The 18,573-nt window shown below is 43.4% G+C and overlaps 1 protein-coding gene across 4 annotated transcripts in view; it reads left to right on the top strand.

Annotated features, from left to right (window-relative positions):
• Positions 1-413: 413 nt before the first annotated feature.
• ZC3H14 (zinc finger CCCH-type containing 14) overlaps positions 414-18,573 on the top strand; it is a 49,761-nt gene continuing 31,601 nt past the window's right edge. For 3 of the 4 annotated variants that reach the window (XM_038744477.1, XM_038744479.1, XM_038744476.1), the window contains exons 1-6: positions 414-494; positions 4,412-4,454; positions 10,412-10,526; positions 12,347-12,387; positions 12,785-12,980; positions 14,725-15,148. In XM_038744477.1, coding sequence (XP_038600405.1) covers positions 459-494; positions 4,412-4,454; positions 10,412-10,526; positions 12,347-12,387; positions 12,785-12,980; positions 14,725-15,148 — 855 coding nt within the window. In that variant the 5' untranslated portion in view covers positions 414-458. The remainder of the gene's footprint in view (positions 495-4,411; positions 4,455-10,411; positions 10,527-12,346; positions 12,388-12,784; positions 12,981-14,724; positions 15,149-18,573) is intronic. The other variant, XM_038744478.1, reaches the window with a different exon arrangement.

Below are 18,573 nucleotides of genomic sequence, written 5' to 3'. Positions count from 1 at the left end.
AAGCGCTTAGTCCAGTGCTCTGCACACAGTAAGCGCTCAATAAATACGACTGATTGCTTGTGGCGTCCCCTCCGCAGCGCTCAGTACAGTAGCGCTGTACAGGAAGCGCTCGACCAGTAGGATGGACTGACCGGAGGGAGGGGCCCGGCGGCGGCAAGGAGCGGGTTGGCGTGGTCCGCCGGGCCGGCAGGGGGCGCGGGGGGCCGGCGCGGCAGCGGAAGGCGCGGTGGGCGGCGGCGCTCTATCCCCGAGCCCGTGCGCCGGCCTGCCGCTTGCCTCCCCGCCACCGCGCCGACCAGCAGCCGCAGCAGCCCTGACCTCCGGCGGCGGCGGCGGCCCAGCGGGGGCCCAGCGGGGGCCCAGCGGGGGCGGTGCGGCCTGCACGCAGCCGGCCCGACGCCCCGCGGCCCAGCCCCCCGGAGAGCCCCCCCCACCGAGCTCCCCCAGCCCGCCCGGCCATGGAGATCGGCACCGAGATCAGCCGCAAGATCCGGGTGAGGCCCGAACCCGGGAGACCGGGAGGAGGGGGGCACGGGGCCTTCCCAGACTCAGCCCCCTCCTTCCTCTCCCCCCCGCCTTACCTCCCCACAGCACCTGTATATATGTATATACAGATATATATATGTGTGTGTGTATATATAATGTATATATGTGTATATATATATGTATACATATATGCATATATGTATGTGTATATATATATATGTTTGTACGTATTTATTACTCTGTTTATTTTATTTGTACATACTCTATTTCATTTTGTTAATATGTTTTGTTTCTTTCCCTGACTCCCCCTTCCTGACTGTGAGCCCACTGTTGGGTAGGGGCCTTCTCTGTATGTTGCCAACTTGTACATCAGTCACTCAATCAGTCGTATTTATTGAGCGCTTACTTTGTGCAGAGCACCGTACTAAGCGCTTGGGAAGTACAAGTTGGCAACATGTAGAGACAGTCCCTACCCAACAGTGGGATCACAGTCTAAAAGCGCTACTTCCCAAGCGCTTAGTAATCAATCAATCAATCGTATTTATTGAGCGCTTACTATGTACAGAGCACTGTTCTAAGCGCTTAGGAAGTACAAATTGGCAACATATAGAGACAGTCCCTACCCAACAGTGGGCTCACAGTCTAAAATACAGTGCTCCGCACACAGCAAGCGCTCAACAAATACGATTGAATAATAATAATGATGGCGTTTATTAAGCGCTTACTACGTGCAAAGCACTGTTCTAAGCGCTGGGGAGATTACAAGGTGATCAGGTTGTCCCACATGGGGCTCACAGTCTTAATCCCCATTTTACAGATGAGGTAAGTGAGGCCCAGAGAAGTGAAGTGGCTTGCCCAGAGTCACCCAGTTGACAATTGGCGGAGCCGGGGTTTGAACCCATGACCTCTGACTCCAAAGCCCGGGCTCTTTTCCACTGAGCCACGCTGAATGAATGAATGAATGAATGAATGAATGAACGGGGCGCGCGCGCGGGGTCGGGGCCGGGTTGGGGGGAGGGGGAAGAACAACTGCGGAAAACTCGCACAAAGTTCCGCCTTTTCGTCGTCCCACGGCATCTTCCCCGCGTTGAGCAATCAATCAATCAATCAATCGTATATATTGAGCGCTTACTGTGTGCAGAGCACTGTAGTAAGCACTTGGGAAGTGCAAGTTGGCAACATATAGAGACAGTCCCTACCCTACAGTGGGCTCACAGTCTAAAAGGGGGAGGCAGAGCAGGTGTGAGTGTGTGTGTGTGTGTGTGTGTGTGTGTGTGTGTGCGCGCGCGCAAAAACGGGGGGCAAGGGGAGAAATTCCGAGAGGGAATGTGCGGGGGCGAGAGAGAGAGAGAGTGTGTGTGTGTGCGCGCAAAAACGGGGGGCAAGGGGAGAAATTCCTAGAGGGAATGTGCGGGGGCCAGAGGTGGGTCCGGCCGTTCATTCATTCATTCAGACGTACTTATTCATTCATTCAATCGTATGTATTGAGCGCTTACTGTGTGCAGAGCACTGTACTAAGCGCTTGGGAAGTACAAGTTGGCACCATATAGAGACGGTCCCTACCCAGCAGCGGGCTCACAGTCTAGAAGGGGGAGACAGACAACAAAACAAAACATATTAACAAAGTAAAATAAATAGAATAAATATGTACAAGTAAAATAAATAGCGTAATAAATACGTACAAACATATACTTATTGAGCGTTTACTGTGTGCAGAGCACTGTACTGAGCGCTTGGGAAGGACAAGTTGGCAACATATAGAGACAGTCCCTACCCAACAGTGGGCTTACAGTCTAGAAGGGGGCGGCCGGCTAGGCGGCGCGCTCCATCTTCTCATTCAACCGCTTCTGTGCGCCTTGGTCTCGAAGCAGCCCTTGTCGGTTAGGTGCCCGGCCGGTAAGGCGTTCTCAGTCGTTCCACCGATTCGTTCCACTTCTGGAGCGCTCACTGTGGGCAGAGCGCTCTACCGAGCCCTTGGGAGACTGCCGTGCAACAAGAAACGTTGGCCGCCCTAGGCAAGAAACGTGTGTGTGTGTGTGTGTGTGTGTGTGTGTGTGTGTGTGTGCAAAAACGGGGACAAGGGGAGAAATTTCCAGAGCGAATGTGCGGGGGGCGGGGGGGGGGTCCCCCTCCTCCCCCTCCCCCTCCCCCTCCCCCTCCCCATCCCCCCCGCCTTACCTCCTTCCCCTCCCCACAGCACCCGTATATATGTTTGTATATATTTATTACTGTTTATTTTACTTGTACATGTTTTGTTTATTTTATTTGGTTTGTATGTTTTGTTTTGTTGTCCGTCTCCCCCTTCCAGAGTGTGAGCCCGCTGTTGGGTAGGGACCGTCTCTAGATGCTGCCAACTTGTACTTCCCAAGCGCTTAGTACAGTGTTCCGCACACAGTAAGCGCTCAATAAGTACGAATGAATGAATGAAACGGGACAATGTTGGCAGGCGGGGGGGAATTTTGTCAAGCGCGGCTGAAGTTGCTGAATAGCTACCTCACCTCCCTTCTCTCCTTCTACAGCCCACCCCGCACCCTCCGCTCCTCTGCCGCTAATCTCCTCACCGTACCTCGTTCTCGTCTGTCCCGCCATCGACCCCCGGCCCACGTCATCCCCCGGGCCTGGAATGCCCTCCCTCTGCCCATCTGCCAAGCTAGCTCTCTTCCTCCCTTCAAGGCCCTACTGAGAGCTTACCTACTCCAGGAGGCCTTCCCAGACTGAGCCCCTTCCTTCCTCTCCCCCTCGTCCCCCTCTCCACCCCCCCATCTTACCTCCTTCCCTACCCCACAGCACCTGTATATATGTTTGTACGTATTTGTTACTCTATTTTACTTGTACATATCCATTCTATTTATTTTATTTTGTTAGTATGTTTGGTTTTGTTCTCTGTCTCCCCCTTTTAGACTGTGAGCCCACTGTTGGGTAGGGACTGTCTCTATATGTTGCCAACTTGTACTTCCCAAGCGCTTAGTATAGTGCTCTGCACACAGTAAGCGCTCAATAAATACGATTGATGAATAGCTGGCATCGATCAGTCGTACTAAGGGCACCGTACTAAGCGCTTGGAAAAGTGGAATCAATCAATTGTATTTATTGAGCGCTTACTGTGTGCAGAGCACTGTACTAAGCGCTTGGGAAGTACAAGTTGGCAACATATAGAGACAGTCCCTACCCAACAGTGGGCTCACAGTCTAAAAGAATGCAACGTTAAACCTCTGCTGAGCGCTCAGGAAAATGTAGTTCAACTATAAATGGTTACATTGCCCAACTTAGGCCGTTTGTCAACAAACTGGCACATGATTGCTGGGTGTTTTTGTTTTTGTTTTTAACTTTGTCAGTTGTGGCCCAAGTTGCTGGTTAGCTGGGATCAATCAGTCGTCCGTATTGAGTGCTTACTGTGTGCGGAGCACTGTATTAACCGGATGGGAGAGGACAATATAACACAGCTGGTAGACAACGAGTTTACAGCCTAGAGGGATAAGCACGTTGTGGGCAGGCAGGCAGGCAGCGTGCCTATGTATTGTTATATTGTGCTCTCCCGAGCGCTTTGGTATAGTGCCTAGCACACAGTAAGCGCTCAATAAAAACGAGTGAATGAATGGATATTAGCCCCTAACTAGGTGCCCTTCATCGCCCGAAGCGCAGGGGTAGGAACAATAGTAATTGTGGTTATTTGTTAAGCACTTATGTGCCAGGCGCTATTCTGAATGCTGGGCCTATTTGGACCTTCCCCAGATGGGGCTGCCTGTGCAAGAACTTGGTTTTTGTCAAGGGTTCATTCATTTGTATTTACTGAGCACTTACTGGGTGCAGAGCACTGTACTAAGTGCTTGGAAGAGTTCAGTATAACAAAGTATTATAAGGGTAAGAGAACCATATCGCGCACAGTTAATGAAACTTTTCTCATGGGATTTGTTTTTCTTTTCAGAGTGCTATTAAGGGGAAATTACAAGAATTGGGTGCCTATGTTGGTAAGTTTTGCTTTTAATTGGTTAAAACCAAAAGTTGTAAGAAAAAAGGGGTTGAGTGACTCCAAAGAATGCCCTAGCCCCCATCCATCAATGGTGTTTACTGAGCGCTGCCTTCTGTGTGCAGAGCACTGTACTAAGTGCTCGGAGGAGTACAGACTTGAATCACTTCCATTCCTAATCATTAAGTAAAAATGGCAGGCAAATAATTTATACTTCTTGGCATACTAAAATGGGTACTTATGATTCTCCTTTGTTTAAAGGTAAAAACAGCTTTAGAGACATTAGCCACGGTTTTGTTTCTTTTTGCTGAAACATTGTTAAAATTCCTTTTTAAATGAAGTTCCTTTATCCCCCAATTCACAGTACAGGTTGAAAGTGCTTACTGTTTCCATTATATTTGACTTTTCCGCACCCCACCTCCCCTCATTCATTCATTCATTCAATCGTATGCTTCTGTCTGAGATGAGCTCTAGAACCTTTGCACTGAAAAATATCAATTAGTCAATAACCACCTAAAAAATTCAGTAGAAGTATGCAAAATATTGCCTGAAAAAACAAAGAGTATTTCAAATAAATTGCTGAACTGTGCTCCTGTTTTCCTTTGTTTCCTGGTACTAGCGTGCCCAGTACAGTATGTACCAGCTGGGTACTGAGTAAATGGTTTTTCATCATAGTGATAGATCCAGTTACTTTTAGTTCCCCATTATTGTTTCTGCCCTGCCACCCGTATGTGGCATACCTGCTCAAGAAGGGCAGAGGTTTCTTGATAATGAACACCAAAAGAAGGGTGGTGTCGAATACCACGGTAAAGATATTTCAGTGATCTTGCGGGGAAATCTATAAAAAGTCCATTTCTAAAAGTTTTAATAATTTAATATGTAATTACAGTATTTATTAAGCACTTACTGTGTGTCGAAAACCTCTGATGCCACTGTTCTGAGCGCTCGGGTAGACAGAAATTAATCAGATTGTTGGACACAGTTCCTGTCCACATGGGGCTCCCAGTCTTTGTGGGAGGGAAAATGGGTTTCGAATCCCCATTTTACAGTGAGGTACAGAGAAGTTAAGTGACCTGCCCAGGATCCCGCAGCAGGTTCTGTGACTCGCAGGCCTATGTCCTTTCCACTAGGCTACGATGCTAATGAGAGCCCTGAATCCCGAAGCAATAAAATAATAGTACTGTAGGTCATGTTTTCAGTTATTAAAATGCTTATTTTTCCAGCTCATTCGGTGGCTGGGGGCGGTTGGAGGGCTTTGGTTTTACAATAATAATAATAATAATGGCATTTATTAAGCTCTTACTATGTACAAAGCACTGTTCTAAGTGCTGGGGAGGTTACAAGGTGATCAGGTTGTCCCACGGGGGGGCTCACAGTCTTCATCCCCATTTTACAGATGAGGGAACTGAGGCCCAGAGAAGTTAAGTGACTTGCCCAAAGTCACACGGCTGACAGTTGGCGGAGCCGGGAATTGAACCCATGACCTCTGACTCCAAAGCCCATGCTCTTTCCGCTGAGCCATGCTGCTTCTCAAGCAGATTTAAATTTGGGGAAGCAGCGTGGCCTGGTGGAAACTTCATGGGCCTGGGAGACAGAAGCTTTGGGTTCTAATCCCGGCTCTGCCATTTATCTGCTCTGTGATCTTGGGCAAGTCACTTAACTTCTCTTTGCCTTAGTTCCCTCATCTGCAAAAAGAAAAAAAGGCCCGGGGGTGGGGTGGGAGGGGGTTTAATACCTGTTTTCCCTCCTACCCTGTGAGCCCCATGTAGGATTATCCTGTACCTACCTCAGCACTTAGTACAGTGCTTGGCATGTAGTGAGCACCTAACAAATGCCACAATTATTATTATTACGGACCTGGTTCAGGAGACTATAGTTCAGTGATATGGAATTAAAATATTCAGACGTTCCTGTAGTGTGATGGGTGTTTCACAGAAGGGGTACACTTCTTTCGTGGGTTTTTAAAAACAGTGTAGAAGGAAAATTAAAAATAGAGTTTTCAAAAAATGATTTTTTCTAGGACTTTCTGCTCTCTTTCAGGCGATATCATTAATTTCTTTGGGCAAGCATATGGCTTTTACCCCAAACTTAGTAAAAGCGTAAAAGTAAAAGTCAGTGGTATTTATTGAGTCCTTACTGTGTGCAGACCTCTACTGAGCGCTTGGAAAAGTATAATATGTCTAGTTGCAGAGACATACATTAAAATAAATAAGCAATACGAGAAATGGCAGAGTTTAAGGATAAGCACATAAATGCTATGGGACTGGGATGAGTATCAAATTGGTTAAGGAGTTCCTATCCAAGTGCATAGGTGCTGCAGAAGGAGGGATAAAAGGCTGAGGAAATGGAGAAGGCTTCTTGGAGGAAATTTTCAGTCATTCTGTTACCACATCCTGTTCTAGCTTCACTTCAACGTTAGGTTCTATCTTTTCCCCTCCATTCAGACTGGTACTGCACTTAAATCTTACCTGGATTACTGCGTCAACCTTCTCAATGACCTCCCTACCCCTGTCCCTACTCTAGTCCTTATTTCGTTTAGGTGCCTGGATCGTTTTCGTGAAAAAATGTCCACTTACATCTCCCACTTCTCAAAAAACCTCCAGTGGTTGCCCAGCCACCTCAGCATCAAATGGAAGCTCCTTACTAGTGGCTTTAAGGCACTCAGTCTGCCGCTCCCCTCCTACTTTCTCTCACTGATCTCCAATTACAATCCATCTCACGTACTTTGCCCAACCTCCTGAGAAAGCCTCCTCTCTCACCACATCCCCCTGGCCTGATGAGACGCCTGCTTTCCAAGTGTGTTGAAGGAGCAGTGTCCTAGCCCACCATCTCTTAGCAATCATGGGGTTGCTCTCGTACCACTAACCCACAGCCCTGGACCCACTTGCACAGTCTTCAAAGCCTCATAGAAGGCACATCTCTTCCAAGAGGCTTTTCCTGACTAAGCCCCCCCCTTTCCTCTTATCCCACTTCTTTCTGTGGCACCCTGACTTGCTCCCTTTATTCATCTCTCTCTCCCAGCCCCACAGCACTTATGTGAATATTATTTTAAATAAATTACAAATATCTGTCTCCCCCTCTAGACTGTAAACTTGTTGTGGTCAGGGAATGTGTCTGTTATTACATTGTATACTCCCCAAGCAGTTAGTACAGTGCTCTGCACCCAGTAAGCGTTCAATAAGTATAATCGAATGAATGCTCACTAGCTTGGGTAGTACACAAGATCCCTGACCTCAAACGGCTTACAATTTGCGGTGAGACAGAAACTAACTTAACAAGTAAGGAGAAGCAACAGAGTTTAAAGGTTGAACTTATGTGCTATGTAGGGCAGGGTCTCCTATTATTCTCCATCTATACCTACTCTTGGAGAACTCATTCTCTCCCGTGAAATCATGTACCATTTCTATGCAGGTGATTCCTAAATCTCCAGCTCTGATCTCCCTCCTCTGCAGCCTCATATTTCCTCCTGCCTTCAGGACATCTCTACTCAGATTTCCCATCAACACCTCAAACTTAACATGTCCAAACCAGAACTCCGCATCTTCCTACCCAAACCCTGCCCTCCCATTGACTTTCCCATCACCATAGACAGCACCACCATCCTCCCTATCTCCCAATAATAATGATGGTATTGGCATTATCCTTGACTCATCTCTCTCACTCCCTCCAAATATTTAATGTCACCTAATCCTGTCGGTTCTACCTTCACATTGCTAAAATCTGCCCTTTTCTCTTCATCCAAACTGCTACCCCGTTAATCCAGGCACTTATCGTATCCTGCCTTGATTACTGCATCAGCATCCTTGCTTACCTCCCTGCCTCCTGTCTTTCCTTTTTCCAGTTAATGCTTAAAACTCTGCGGCCTGGATCATTTTTCTACAAAACCATTCAGACCGTATTTTCCCACTCTTCAGGAACCTCCAGTGGTTGCCCATGCACTTGTACATCAAACAGAAACCCCTTACCTTTAGTTTTGAACACTTCAATCACCTTGTTCCCACCTCCTTCCTTATCTCTCTGATTTTCTGTTACAACCCAAGCTGCTGTCTTCTAATGCCAGCCCATGCACTGTACCTTGACTGTCTGCTTTCCCCTCTAGACTGTAAGCCCCTTGTGGGCAGGGAACATGTCTGCCAACTCTTTTGTATTATACTCGACCAAGTGCTCGGTAAAGTGGTCTACACACAGTAAGCACTTAGTAAATGCAGTTGACTGAGTGCTTTCCCTGTGCAGGCCACTGTACTAAGCACTTGGAAGAGTACAATACAATAGAATTAGTAGACATAATCCCTGGTCTTCAAGGAGTCTATAGTCTAGAGGAGACAGGCATTAAAATAAATTGTAGATGAGTAGATGGGAATTAAAATAAATTAGAGATGGGAAGATGAGTAGTTCTGTTTTGGAGATGTTAAGTTTGAGCTGTTGGGGGAATATCTAAGTAGAGATGTCCTGATGGCAAGACGAATATGAGACTGCAGAGAATGAGAAAGATCTGGGCTGGAGAGATAGACTTGGGAATCACTTATTTAGTTTAAGATTGTTTAAGCTGTGCAGTGTAATGAGTCCTTCAAGGGATTCATTGTGAATGGAGACTAGAAGGGGACACAGAACTGATCCTTGAAGGATCCCCACACTTAACTTGTGGAGCCAGAGGTTAAGACCGAGAAGTAGGCGGAGAATCAGAGGACAGCGTCAGTGAAGCTAAGGTTAGATAGTGTTTCCAAGAGAAGGGAGTGGTCCAGTAATAATTATAATTGTTCAGTTTAAGGGTTCACTATATGCCAAGCACTGTACACAGCGCTGGCAAATTGGGGCACCAGGTAAACAGACTACCACCCTCTGCCGTAATTCCTGAGAAGAGCAGTTTAAAAAATAATAATAACAGTGGTTGTGCTATTTGTTAAATGCTTTATAGATATATGTATAAACATACATGATATTTGTTAAGCTCTTACTGTGTTCCAGACACTGTAGTAAGCACTAGGGTAGATACAAGTTAATCACATTGGACATTGGCCCTGTCCCACATGGGGTTACTGATCTTAAATCCCATTTTACAGAAGAGGTAACTGAGGCACAGAGAAGTTAAATGACTTGCCTAAGGTCACAGCAGACATGCCGGCAAGCTGACATTAGAACCCAGGTCCTCTTTCTACCGGGCCCATGCTCTGTCGACTAGGCAACACTGCTTCTCTGCCTTTCTCCCCCTCAACTCCCCAAGTATGTAATCTAGAATTGAGATTTCATAATCCCATCAGGGGACATGTTGCTAATAACTTTTTCATCAGCATCATTATTGCTCACTGCCTTCTCACAAGGGTTAAAGTATCCTGAGTTCTCCACTTGAAGTAAGCAGACACTTATTTCAGATCAATCAATGACATCTACCAAAGTGCTTTCCAATGGCGTACAGAGCACGGCACCAAGTACTTAAAAGAGTACAATAGAGTAGGTAGATGCGGTCCCTGTCATGGATCTACTGGTGAAAATAGAGAATGAAAGGAGGTGGTGAAGAGTGTTTGCTCTTCCTAAGGTAGCTCCTCTTGGGAACTTTCCCCAGGAGAGTCAGGCTCATTATCCAAAAATGTCAATATACAAAACGCTCATTTACTCGTCTCGGCAGAGAATGGGCTTTTGGTAATAGCTATCTTCAGTACAGGCTTAAAGGATGATTTTTCTTCATCAAAGCAACTAGATTGCTGCTTTGGACATTACAAGAAACATTTCTGCTAATATTAACATTTTGGACTTAATTGATTAATTCGGTCTTTAATGGAAGAGTTATTCAGTAAATCTCTGTCCTATAAAATACTTCAAGCTCTCTAAGTATTTTGGTAAATCTAGGGGATGTAATACTGCTGCATTATTTCAAGATTATCTTGAAAATCTGAAGTGAATACTCCTTAAATGACAATGTAAGAAAAATAACACGCTTCTTTACTACTATTTTCCAAATAGATGAAGAGCTTCCTGATTACATCATGGTTATGGTGGCCAATAAGAAAAGTCAAGAGCAAATGACAGAGGACCTTTCCCTGTTCTTAGGGAACAACACAATCAGATTTACTGTTTGGTATGTTTTTAGCGTCTAAAATTCCAACTTTTAATTTTTTTGAACTACATCAGTGTAGCACGGAGAGTGAGAACAGGTACATCCCTGCAAAGCGTTGTTTTATAGGTCATAAGTACTAGGTCAAAATTCAGGATATGTTAGTCTTTGTTTTATGGAATTGATAAAGAATCCTCTATACCTCAGGGGTAAAAGGAGGAAAAAGTTCTCTGTTTTGTTCCATATATGTGGAGAGAATAGGCTGTTTTTAACGCCACAAATGACATAAAAATTCATATCCTTTCCCACAATTAGTACAAAACTAAACAGCATCCTTTCAAGGGTGTGTTAGCCACAGCCTATATAGCATGGTTTGGAGGATTCAGGCTTTTGCGTGATATATTCATCGTTGCTCCATTCTCTTTCCAACACTGCAAAATGGCACATCAGGGTATACTGGAATGGAATAGAAAGGGTGGAAATGCTGGCTCCAGGTAATAATCTTTGCCTGAAACTGGAAAATAAGGGAAGAATTTGAAAAAGGTTGCTTTTTTTCTCTCTGCACTTTTCAAGGCTTTAAAGTTCTTGCACATGCCAAAAGCTATAGTGACAAAGGAAAGTTACCAAGCAGCACTGTTTTCCTGCTTCCAGGACTTCTAAAAGTAGCTTTGGACTTCTCTGAGAAGGGCATGCTAACTTGCGTTTTGTGTAAGCAGGCCTCTCTGCTCCCTGCAACCAATCAGTAGTATTTATTTGTGCATCTACTTTGTGCAAGGCACAGTACTATATTTTAGAACAATGCAGCAGAGTTAGAAGGCACAATCTGCTGTCAAGGAGTTTTTAATCTAGTGGGAGAGCCAGACACAACATGAATGAAGAGTAATGTCTGCTTTTCCCTTTCTGCCTCCTTCACTCCCCTACCCCACTGAGGCATTGCAGGGTGTTTTAGGATTAGCTCTCCTGACCCCCCCCCAACCCCCCAGTTACTTCTGTGGCATTGAAAGTGAATTAGATCAGGGACCCAAGGGTGAGAATGGGTGGTTGGTTGGTTTCTGCCCTAGCCCTTGTTCTGGGTGTGGTGCATTTTCCCCTTGCCTCAACATCTTCCTTTTAATAATAATAATAATAATAATAATAATAATAATAATAATAAGAGCATTTACTAAACGCTTACTAAGTGCAAAGCACTGTTCTAAGCTATGTGGAGGTTACAAGGTGATCAGGTTGTCCCACAGGGAGCTCACAGTTTTAATCCCCATTTTATAGGTGAGGTACCTGAGGCCCAGAGAAGTTAAGTGACTTGCCCAAAGTCACACAGCTGACAATTGGTGGAGCCGGGATTTGAACCTATGACCTCTGACTCCAAAGCCCGTGCTGTTTCCACTGAGCCATGCTGCTTCTCTTTTGTTCCTATACCTCAATATGTTGAACATGGCTGGATTTTCAAATGCTTAAAATTATTTAAAATATTATACTTCAAAAGGCCCATGTGGTCTGTCCTCTATGGAGAGCTTCTAAAGGGAAAGTCCCTTTGGAGTGTGAATTCTTCCCAAAACAAAAGATGGCATTTAATGAAAGCATGTATTCAAGTTCTAATGATGCCCTTGTTTTCTAGGAGGATGGGCATTGAAGGGAGCTAGGAAAAAGATCTTTTGAGGTCTGACTAACTGCTGTAAGATTCGGGTAGGCTAGTTCAGAGAAGGCAGCAATTATAAGAGGATTGAGGAGCATGAGACTGTTTAAAAATAGTAATTTGAGAATGCTATTGAAGTTGGAGGCAGTTGACAAAAATAAAAGCCCTTGATTAAGAAATGCTTAAATGTTACATTTTTGTTTTCTTTTAGGCTTCATGGTGTTTTAGATAAACTTCGCTCTGTTACTACTGGTAAGTGGGGCGTGAGAAGAGGCCTGATAAAGGATTTTTTTGAATTTGGTGTCTATTTTATAGTATCAAGCACCTTAGTGTGTGCCAGGTATTATACCAAGCACTGGGGTAGGTACAGAGTACTCAGGTGGGGCACAGTCCTTGTCCCACATAGGACTCGCAGTTTTAATCCCCATTTTACAGATGAGATAAACTGAGGCACAGAGAAGTGAAGTGACTTGCCAAAGTTTAAAAGTTAACTGTATAGAAAGAAAATTTGATTTGGAAAATAATTCTTACTGATTTGTAAAGAAGCCCACGTCTCTCTAAGAATCACAGTATGGTAACATTTTTTTTTTTCCAATTCAGATGTTACTGTAGCATTTGAAATAGGCCATATACATTTTTTTTTCTGCAGAACCTACTAGTGTAAAACCTTCTGAGTCCAATATCTTTGAAAGTAACCCACCTTCAAGCAAAAGTGGTTCAGGTGGGGGAGAAGAGAGAAGGCATGAGGAAGTACTACCACCTGTTGCAGTCTCCAGCACTCGAACTGAACGAAATGACTCCAGAGTTACCACAAGCTCACAAGAGCAGCGAGCCACTACCATTCGGTAAGATTCCAAAATTGTCCCTCCTGGAGGAGGATGGGTCTTTGAGTGCGAGTGCCTGTCACTGGTCAGTCAAGAATGGTCAGATTTTTATAAATTTAATGTCTCAGGTACATTATCGAGAAAAGCCTGGTTGTAGGCAATTTCTAATGTCAAATAAAATAATTTCTAAGATCTCTTCAGAAAAGATTCCTCGTCTTTAATAAGAATTAAGTAATAGTAATTTTGGTTTCTGTTTGGTACTTTTTTGTGTTCAAGCACTGTACTAAGCTCGGGGGTAGATACAAGTAATCAGGTCCCACATGGGACTCAAAGACTGAGAGGAGAAAAGGTATTGAATCTCCATTTTGTAGGTGAGGGAACTGAGGCATAGAGAAATTAAATGGCTTGCCCAAGGTCCCACAGCAGACAAATGCTAGTTGTAGCCAGGGAACGTGTCTACCAACAGCACTTAATACAGTGCTTGCTCTGCACACAGAAAGCACTCACTAAAAGCCGTTGATTGATTGAAGTGGTGGAGATAGGATTAGAACCCAGGTCCTCTGACCCCTAGGCCCATTCTCTTTCCACTAAGCCATGCTTCTCTATAGAAATGATAAGATAAAATTTAAGTAAATGAGGGGTTTTTGGTAGAAGGTTTAAACAGTTATTTTACATTTTTCTCAATTATAACTTCATTTTCACAGTAAACATTTGGAGTGGTGGCTTCCTCCATATATGAATGAGAGAGCACATACAGACTCCTTGTTATCATGGAGCCTTCAAGGAGTTTGTATGCTTTTTCTGTAAACTATAAATTGGAATCTGATTAGCAGCATCACTAAACTGTCATTTAATCTTTGTTAAAGAAATTTAGAGCACAGTGTTAGCTAAATGGGAAATTGTATTGATTATAAATCTTTACAGGAGTCTGCAAAAGTAGAAACATATTCTGCTGACTGGTAGTAGTTTTTTCAACTTTGCTGACAAATTTGTTGCACTTCAGTTGCATGGTAGCTTTCTTCTGCCTTCAAAAACACTTATATCAGGCTAACTCCTGAGAAGCTCTGCACACTTTTGAATTCCTTTTTCCATCAAGATCTTCAATCATTTTTATAAATGTATTATCTTTAAAATTGAAGCAAGAATTCCCTACAGCTAACCTTAGGTGGTAGTGGATTGAGAGCATAGCAACTTCATCTGTTTTGGCATCTTGCAATGATTCATTGTATCGTTGAAGCACTATGAGGTCCTTGTTGGACAACAGTTCTTCTGACTGAAATGCATTATTGCAGCATATGTATAATCCTCTTCTAAATTAAGTTGCCTTCTTAGTTCTACAACTTGTTTAATTATCTGATCAGGGGTCTTTTTCTGTCCTTTTAAACTCTGACCCCAACTATGGGTAGAGCTTACTTACTTCAAGTTCATTATTTAATCTCAGCCCAAGGGAAGAAATTACTTAACTGAAGTGTTCAGCTGAAACATTGTTGTCAGCCTTTTGCCAAGGGTCAGGTACCAAGCTAGGTAGGTTGTATCCCAGGGGTGGTTAAATCATGGGGTGATAGTAACAGAGTAAAGTATAAAATGATATTAAATATATTCCCAAATTGACTATTTCGTGGGGTAGCTGAAACTAGTAGTTCGGTTCAAACAGTAATGACTGTATCCCAGTGTTACGTTTATTGTGGGGTTGCTGAAACTTCAGGTATGGCTGTTTAGTATAATCTATCAAGTAAATGAATGCTATTGGTTTTTTATTTACTAGGCAGTCTTTTGATGATGGATCTGCAGCTCGCTTAATGTCAGCCGTGAAACCTCTGAGAGACCCAGCACCCTCTGAAGATGTGATTGACATTAAACCTGAGCCAGATGATCTCATTGATGAAGACTTAAATTTCGTACAGGAGAATCCCTTATCGTCTCGGAAAAAACCTATTGTGACAGTTACGTATAGTTCCTCTCGTCCTTCTGTGGAAATTTACCGACCACCAGCAAGTCGAAATGCAGATGGTAATGCACATTTGAACCGATTGCAGGTGCAGCAGAATAACATTCAGTCTGGCAAACAATTAGAGGTACAAACAAGATCATTTGAAACAGGCCATTTGGGTGAACCAGAAGCACTTAGCAGTGTAGCAGAGACACATAGACCGTCCTCCAAACCCCACATTGATAAAACAAGCAATGAGGTTTGTATAAAAGTCTACATTTTTACTTTTTTAAAAAAATTTTTTTTGATATTCACACAGCCAGCCAAGTCCGCAGTCTAATGGATTACAGAAAACTACCATTAATATATCATGGTATGATTCTGGTCTAATTATCTTGAGTCTAGCACATAATCAGTGCTTAATAAATAAGTGCAGGAATTTCTCTTCCAATATAGGGGTTGTGTTCTTGGAATCTCATTTATGGTAAGAACGGGTAATAGTAACCATCACTTTTACCAGGATTAGATTACCAGGGTTAGATGGTTTAGAAATGCCAACTGACAATTTTCAACACAATTGCCTATATATTTGTTCCGTGCATCACTTGCAGAAAGCTTACTCGTTGGTATTAAACTGTCTTAAATACAGAAAAGCTGCAAAAGCACCATGGAACAGGTAGTGCTTTACAGAGTAGTGAGGCTGGGAAGCATAGCAGCATCGTACCTTGACAGATGTCACCCATGGGAAAACAACTGTGCAAACACCAAGTCTACTTAGGCCAACTTGTGGATCGGTTTATACCCAGAAAGACTCAGACTGTGGAAAGAAATCTCCCTAATTCTTCCATTGTGTTCCTTCCAAATTGTGAAATGAAAATAGAACTGGGTGTATACCAGTATTGAAAGATAAAATATGAGTGTTTCTACTGATAAAAATCAATTGAGCTTGAGTGTTTCAAGTCACTGCTAAAGAGGCAGCCATGCAAATTTAAGGGTTTAGACAGCTATTTTTTTGTGTGAAATAAAGAATCTGTATACCAAGGATCCCTGGGGTAGTAGATGTAGAGAAGCAGCGTGGATCAGTGGAAAGAGCCCGGGCTTTGGAGTCAGAGGTCATGGGTTCAAATCCTGGCTCTGCCAATTGTCAGCTTTGTGACTTTGGAGAAGTCACTTAACTTCTCTGTGCCTCAGTTACCTCATCTGTAAATTGGGGATTAAGACTGTGAGCCCCCTGAGGGACAACCTGATCGCCTTGTAACTTCCCCGGCGCTTAGAACAGTGCTTTGCACATAGTAAGCACTTAATAAATTCCATCATTAGGTGTAGTAATAATAATAATGATAATGATGGCAATTGTTAAACACTTACTATGTGCAAAGCACTGTTCTAAGTGCTGGGGAGGTTACAAGGTGATCAGGTTGTCCCACGGGGGGCTCACAGTCTTCATCCCTATTTTACAGATGAGGTAACTGAAGCACAGAGAAGTTGTGACTTGCCCAAAGTCACACAGCTGACAGTTGGCAGAACAGGGATTTGAACCCATGACCTCTGACTCCAAAGCCCATGCTCTTTCCATTGAGCCACGCTGCTTCTCCTAATGTAGTAGCTGAGAGCCGTGGCCCGAGGCACTTTTAACAGCTATAAATAGGCAGGTCAAGATGGAGCAGGAAAGAAGGTTGCCTGGCTCTTTTAGTAAAGAAATGACTGTTGTATCATGTGTGATTTTGTGGTTTACTCACATGAAGCTTTTAAATTAAATTTTAGGAAGCGACTTCCTCAAATTTTGTAGATTACAATCTGTTATCAACAAGTAAGAGGTGAAATATTTAGAAAAGTGCCAACCTTTTTATTCTGGAAGTCAGAATTAGCCAGTTAGCAATCCCCAAGTAATTTTTCTTTCCAAAAGAGAATTATCTAGAAAATGGGTCTCCTCTTTCTCCCAAGTCTTCTCTGTCTTTCCCGTAATTGCTTCCCCAATTTGGAGCCTCATTCCTTTTGTTCCACTCACCATAACCTGCAAGATTTTTCTTCTGCCTCACCCTCTGTGCCTTCAGCATGCCTTGTGATGTTAATAGGAAAGAATAGGAAGTCAGTGAACTTAATCTTTAAAATGCTTGGGAAAAGCCCCATTATATTAGCCACTCAATATCATTTGACCTCTTAAACAATGTTCAACCCTGAATCTTTATCATTGTTTGTGGGCTGTGGTGCTAGAAGAATCCCTTCAGATTATTTTTATCCAAATCTTTTATTCCCACAGTAATTTAAAAATATAAAATAATGTGCAGTTGTCCTAAAACACAGCTTGAATTTTCGCAAGACCCTAAATTAAGTAAATTTCATACTGTAGTACGCAAGGTATCCCATACCACTTGTGCCCGTGAGTCATTTTCTCTGACAGTGTGCTGTCCTGTAGCCAAACAAGATCACATTGTTTGAAGACCTCTCTTTAATTCAATAACAATGTTCTAGGCAAATGCGTGGCTAAAAACATAGTGTTGTAGCAGAGCTGAGTGAATAAATGTTTTATTTTGTTCTGTCTGCGGTAGTTGGTAGCAAGCGCTGAATTCTGAGCACTATGCAAGGTGTTTTGTGGTGGGGGTGTTTGAAAGGAGGATAGGGAAACAGTTCCTGCCTTTGAACCCTCAAACTAGCGGGGTTGAAAGAACAAACTGAAGTACTTAAGTATTGAAAGAAATAAAATTTAAGTGATAAGTAACTTTTCTAGATTTTTATGCTTAAGAACCTAAATATGAAAAAAATAGACCCGCTTGCAGAGCTGTACCTCCGAACAAAGAGGTGAAAGTGATTGAAGTGCCCTAACTCTAGACCTGAGTTAGGTGGAGTCATTAGTGGGGTTTCGGAGGGATTCCATTTTTTTTTTTGTAATATTTTGGAGATGAGAAAGGGCGTGGTTTATTCAGGAGTATTTAAGGGGACGTTCTGGGTTGACAAATGGTGCAGACAATAGTTTGGAGGGGAAATTGTGTGCAAGAAGAATGATCAGGATTTTATGGTTGAGGAAGAGAGCATTTTCAGGTATGTTGAGGAGCTGGAAGTAATGGGATGAGAATGATAGTATATATGAAGTGCTTATTACCATATTAACTCTGACAAGTATCTGCCACATAATTCCCCCTCACGCCCCAATTTTGGAGGGGAAATAGAAGATTATTTTGTAAGCAATGATAGGGCCCATAGGAAGAGGAGAAGGGTTAAAATGTGCTAATGCCACAGGATATTCTTTTTTGAAATGTGCACACACCCTGGGGTAGGAAGAGGAGATGGGTCAGAACTTGCTCTTCTCCAGATACAGTCTCAGGGATGGGTTAATTCATTCAGTGCTTTTTTGTATACAGCACTTGAGAAGGTGCATTAAAAGTACTGCATTAAAAGTACTGCCCTGTTTCTTTTCTCTTCTTCCTTCTGTCTTCCTTCTCCTCTCCTTTCGTCCTCCTTTTCTTTCTTCCCCTCGTTTTTGTCCTGCTCCTCTTGCTAGAATTCTAGACTTAATACTTGTATTAGTACCATCCCCCCCACCTCTGTTTTTGGATTGCAAAAGTTATGCAAAAAGTTGGGGCAGTTATGTGAATAAATACGTTGTGTGCCAACTACTGTGCTAAAAGTTGGGGTGGATATTATTATTACAGTACAGTCAGATCAGACACAGTGCTTGCCGTACAT

This window comes from Tachyglossus aculeatus, chromosome 1, assembly GCF_015852505.1.
Source record: "Tachyglossus aculeatus isolate mTacAcu1 chromosome 1, mTacAcu1.pri, whole genome shotgun sequence".
NCBI lineage: Eukaryota > Metazoa > Chordata > Mammalia > Monotremata > Tachyglossidae > Tachyglossus > Tachyglossus aculeatus.
This window is presented reverse-complemented; position numbering and strand designations above follow the sequence as displayed.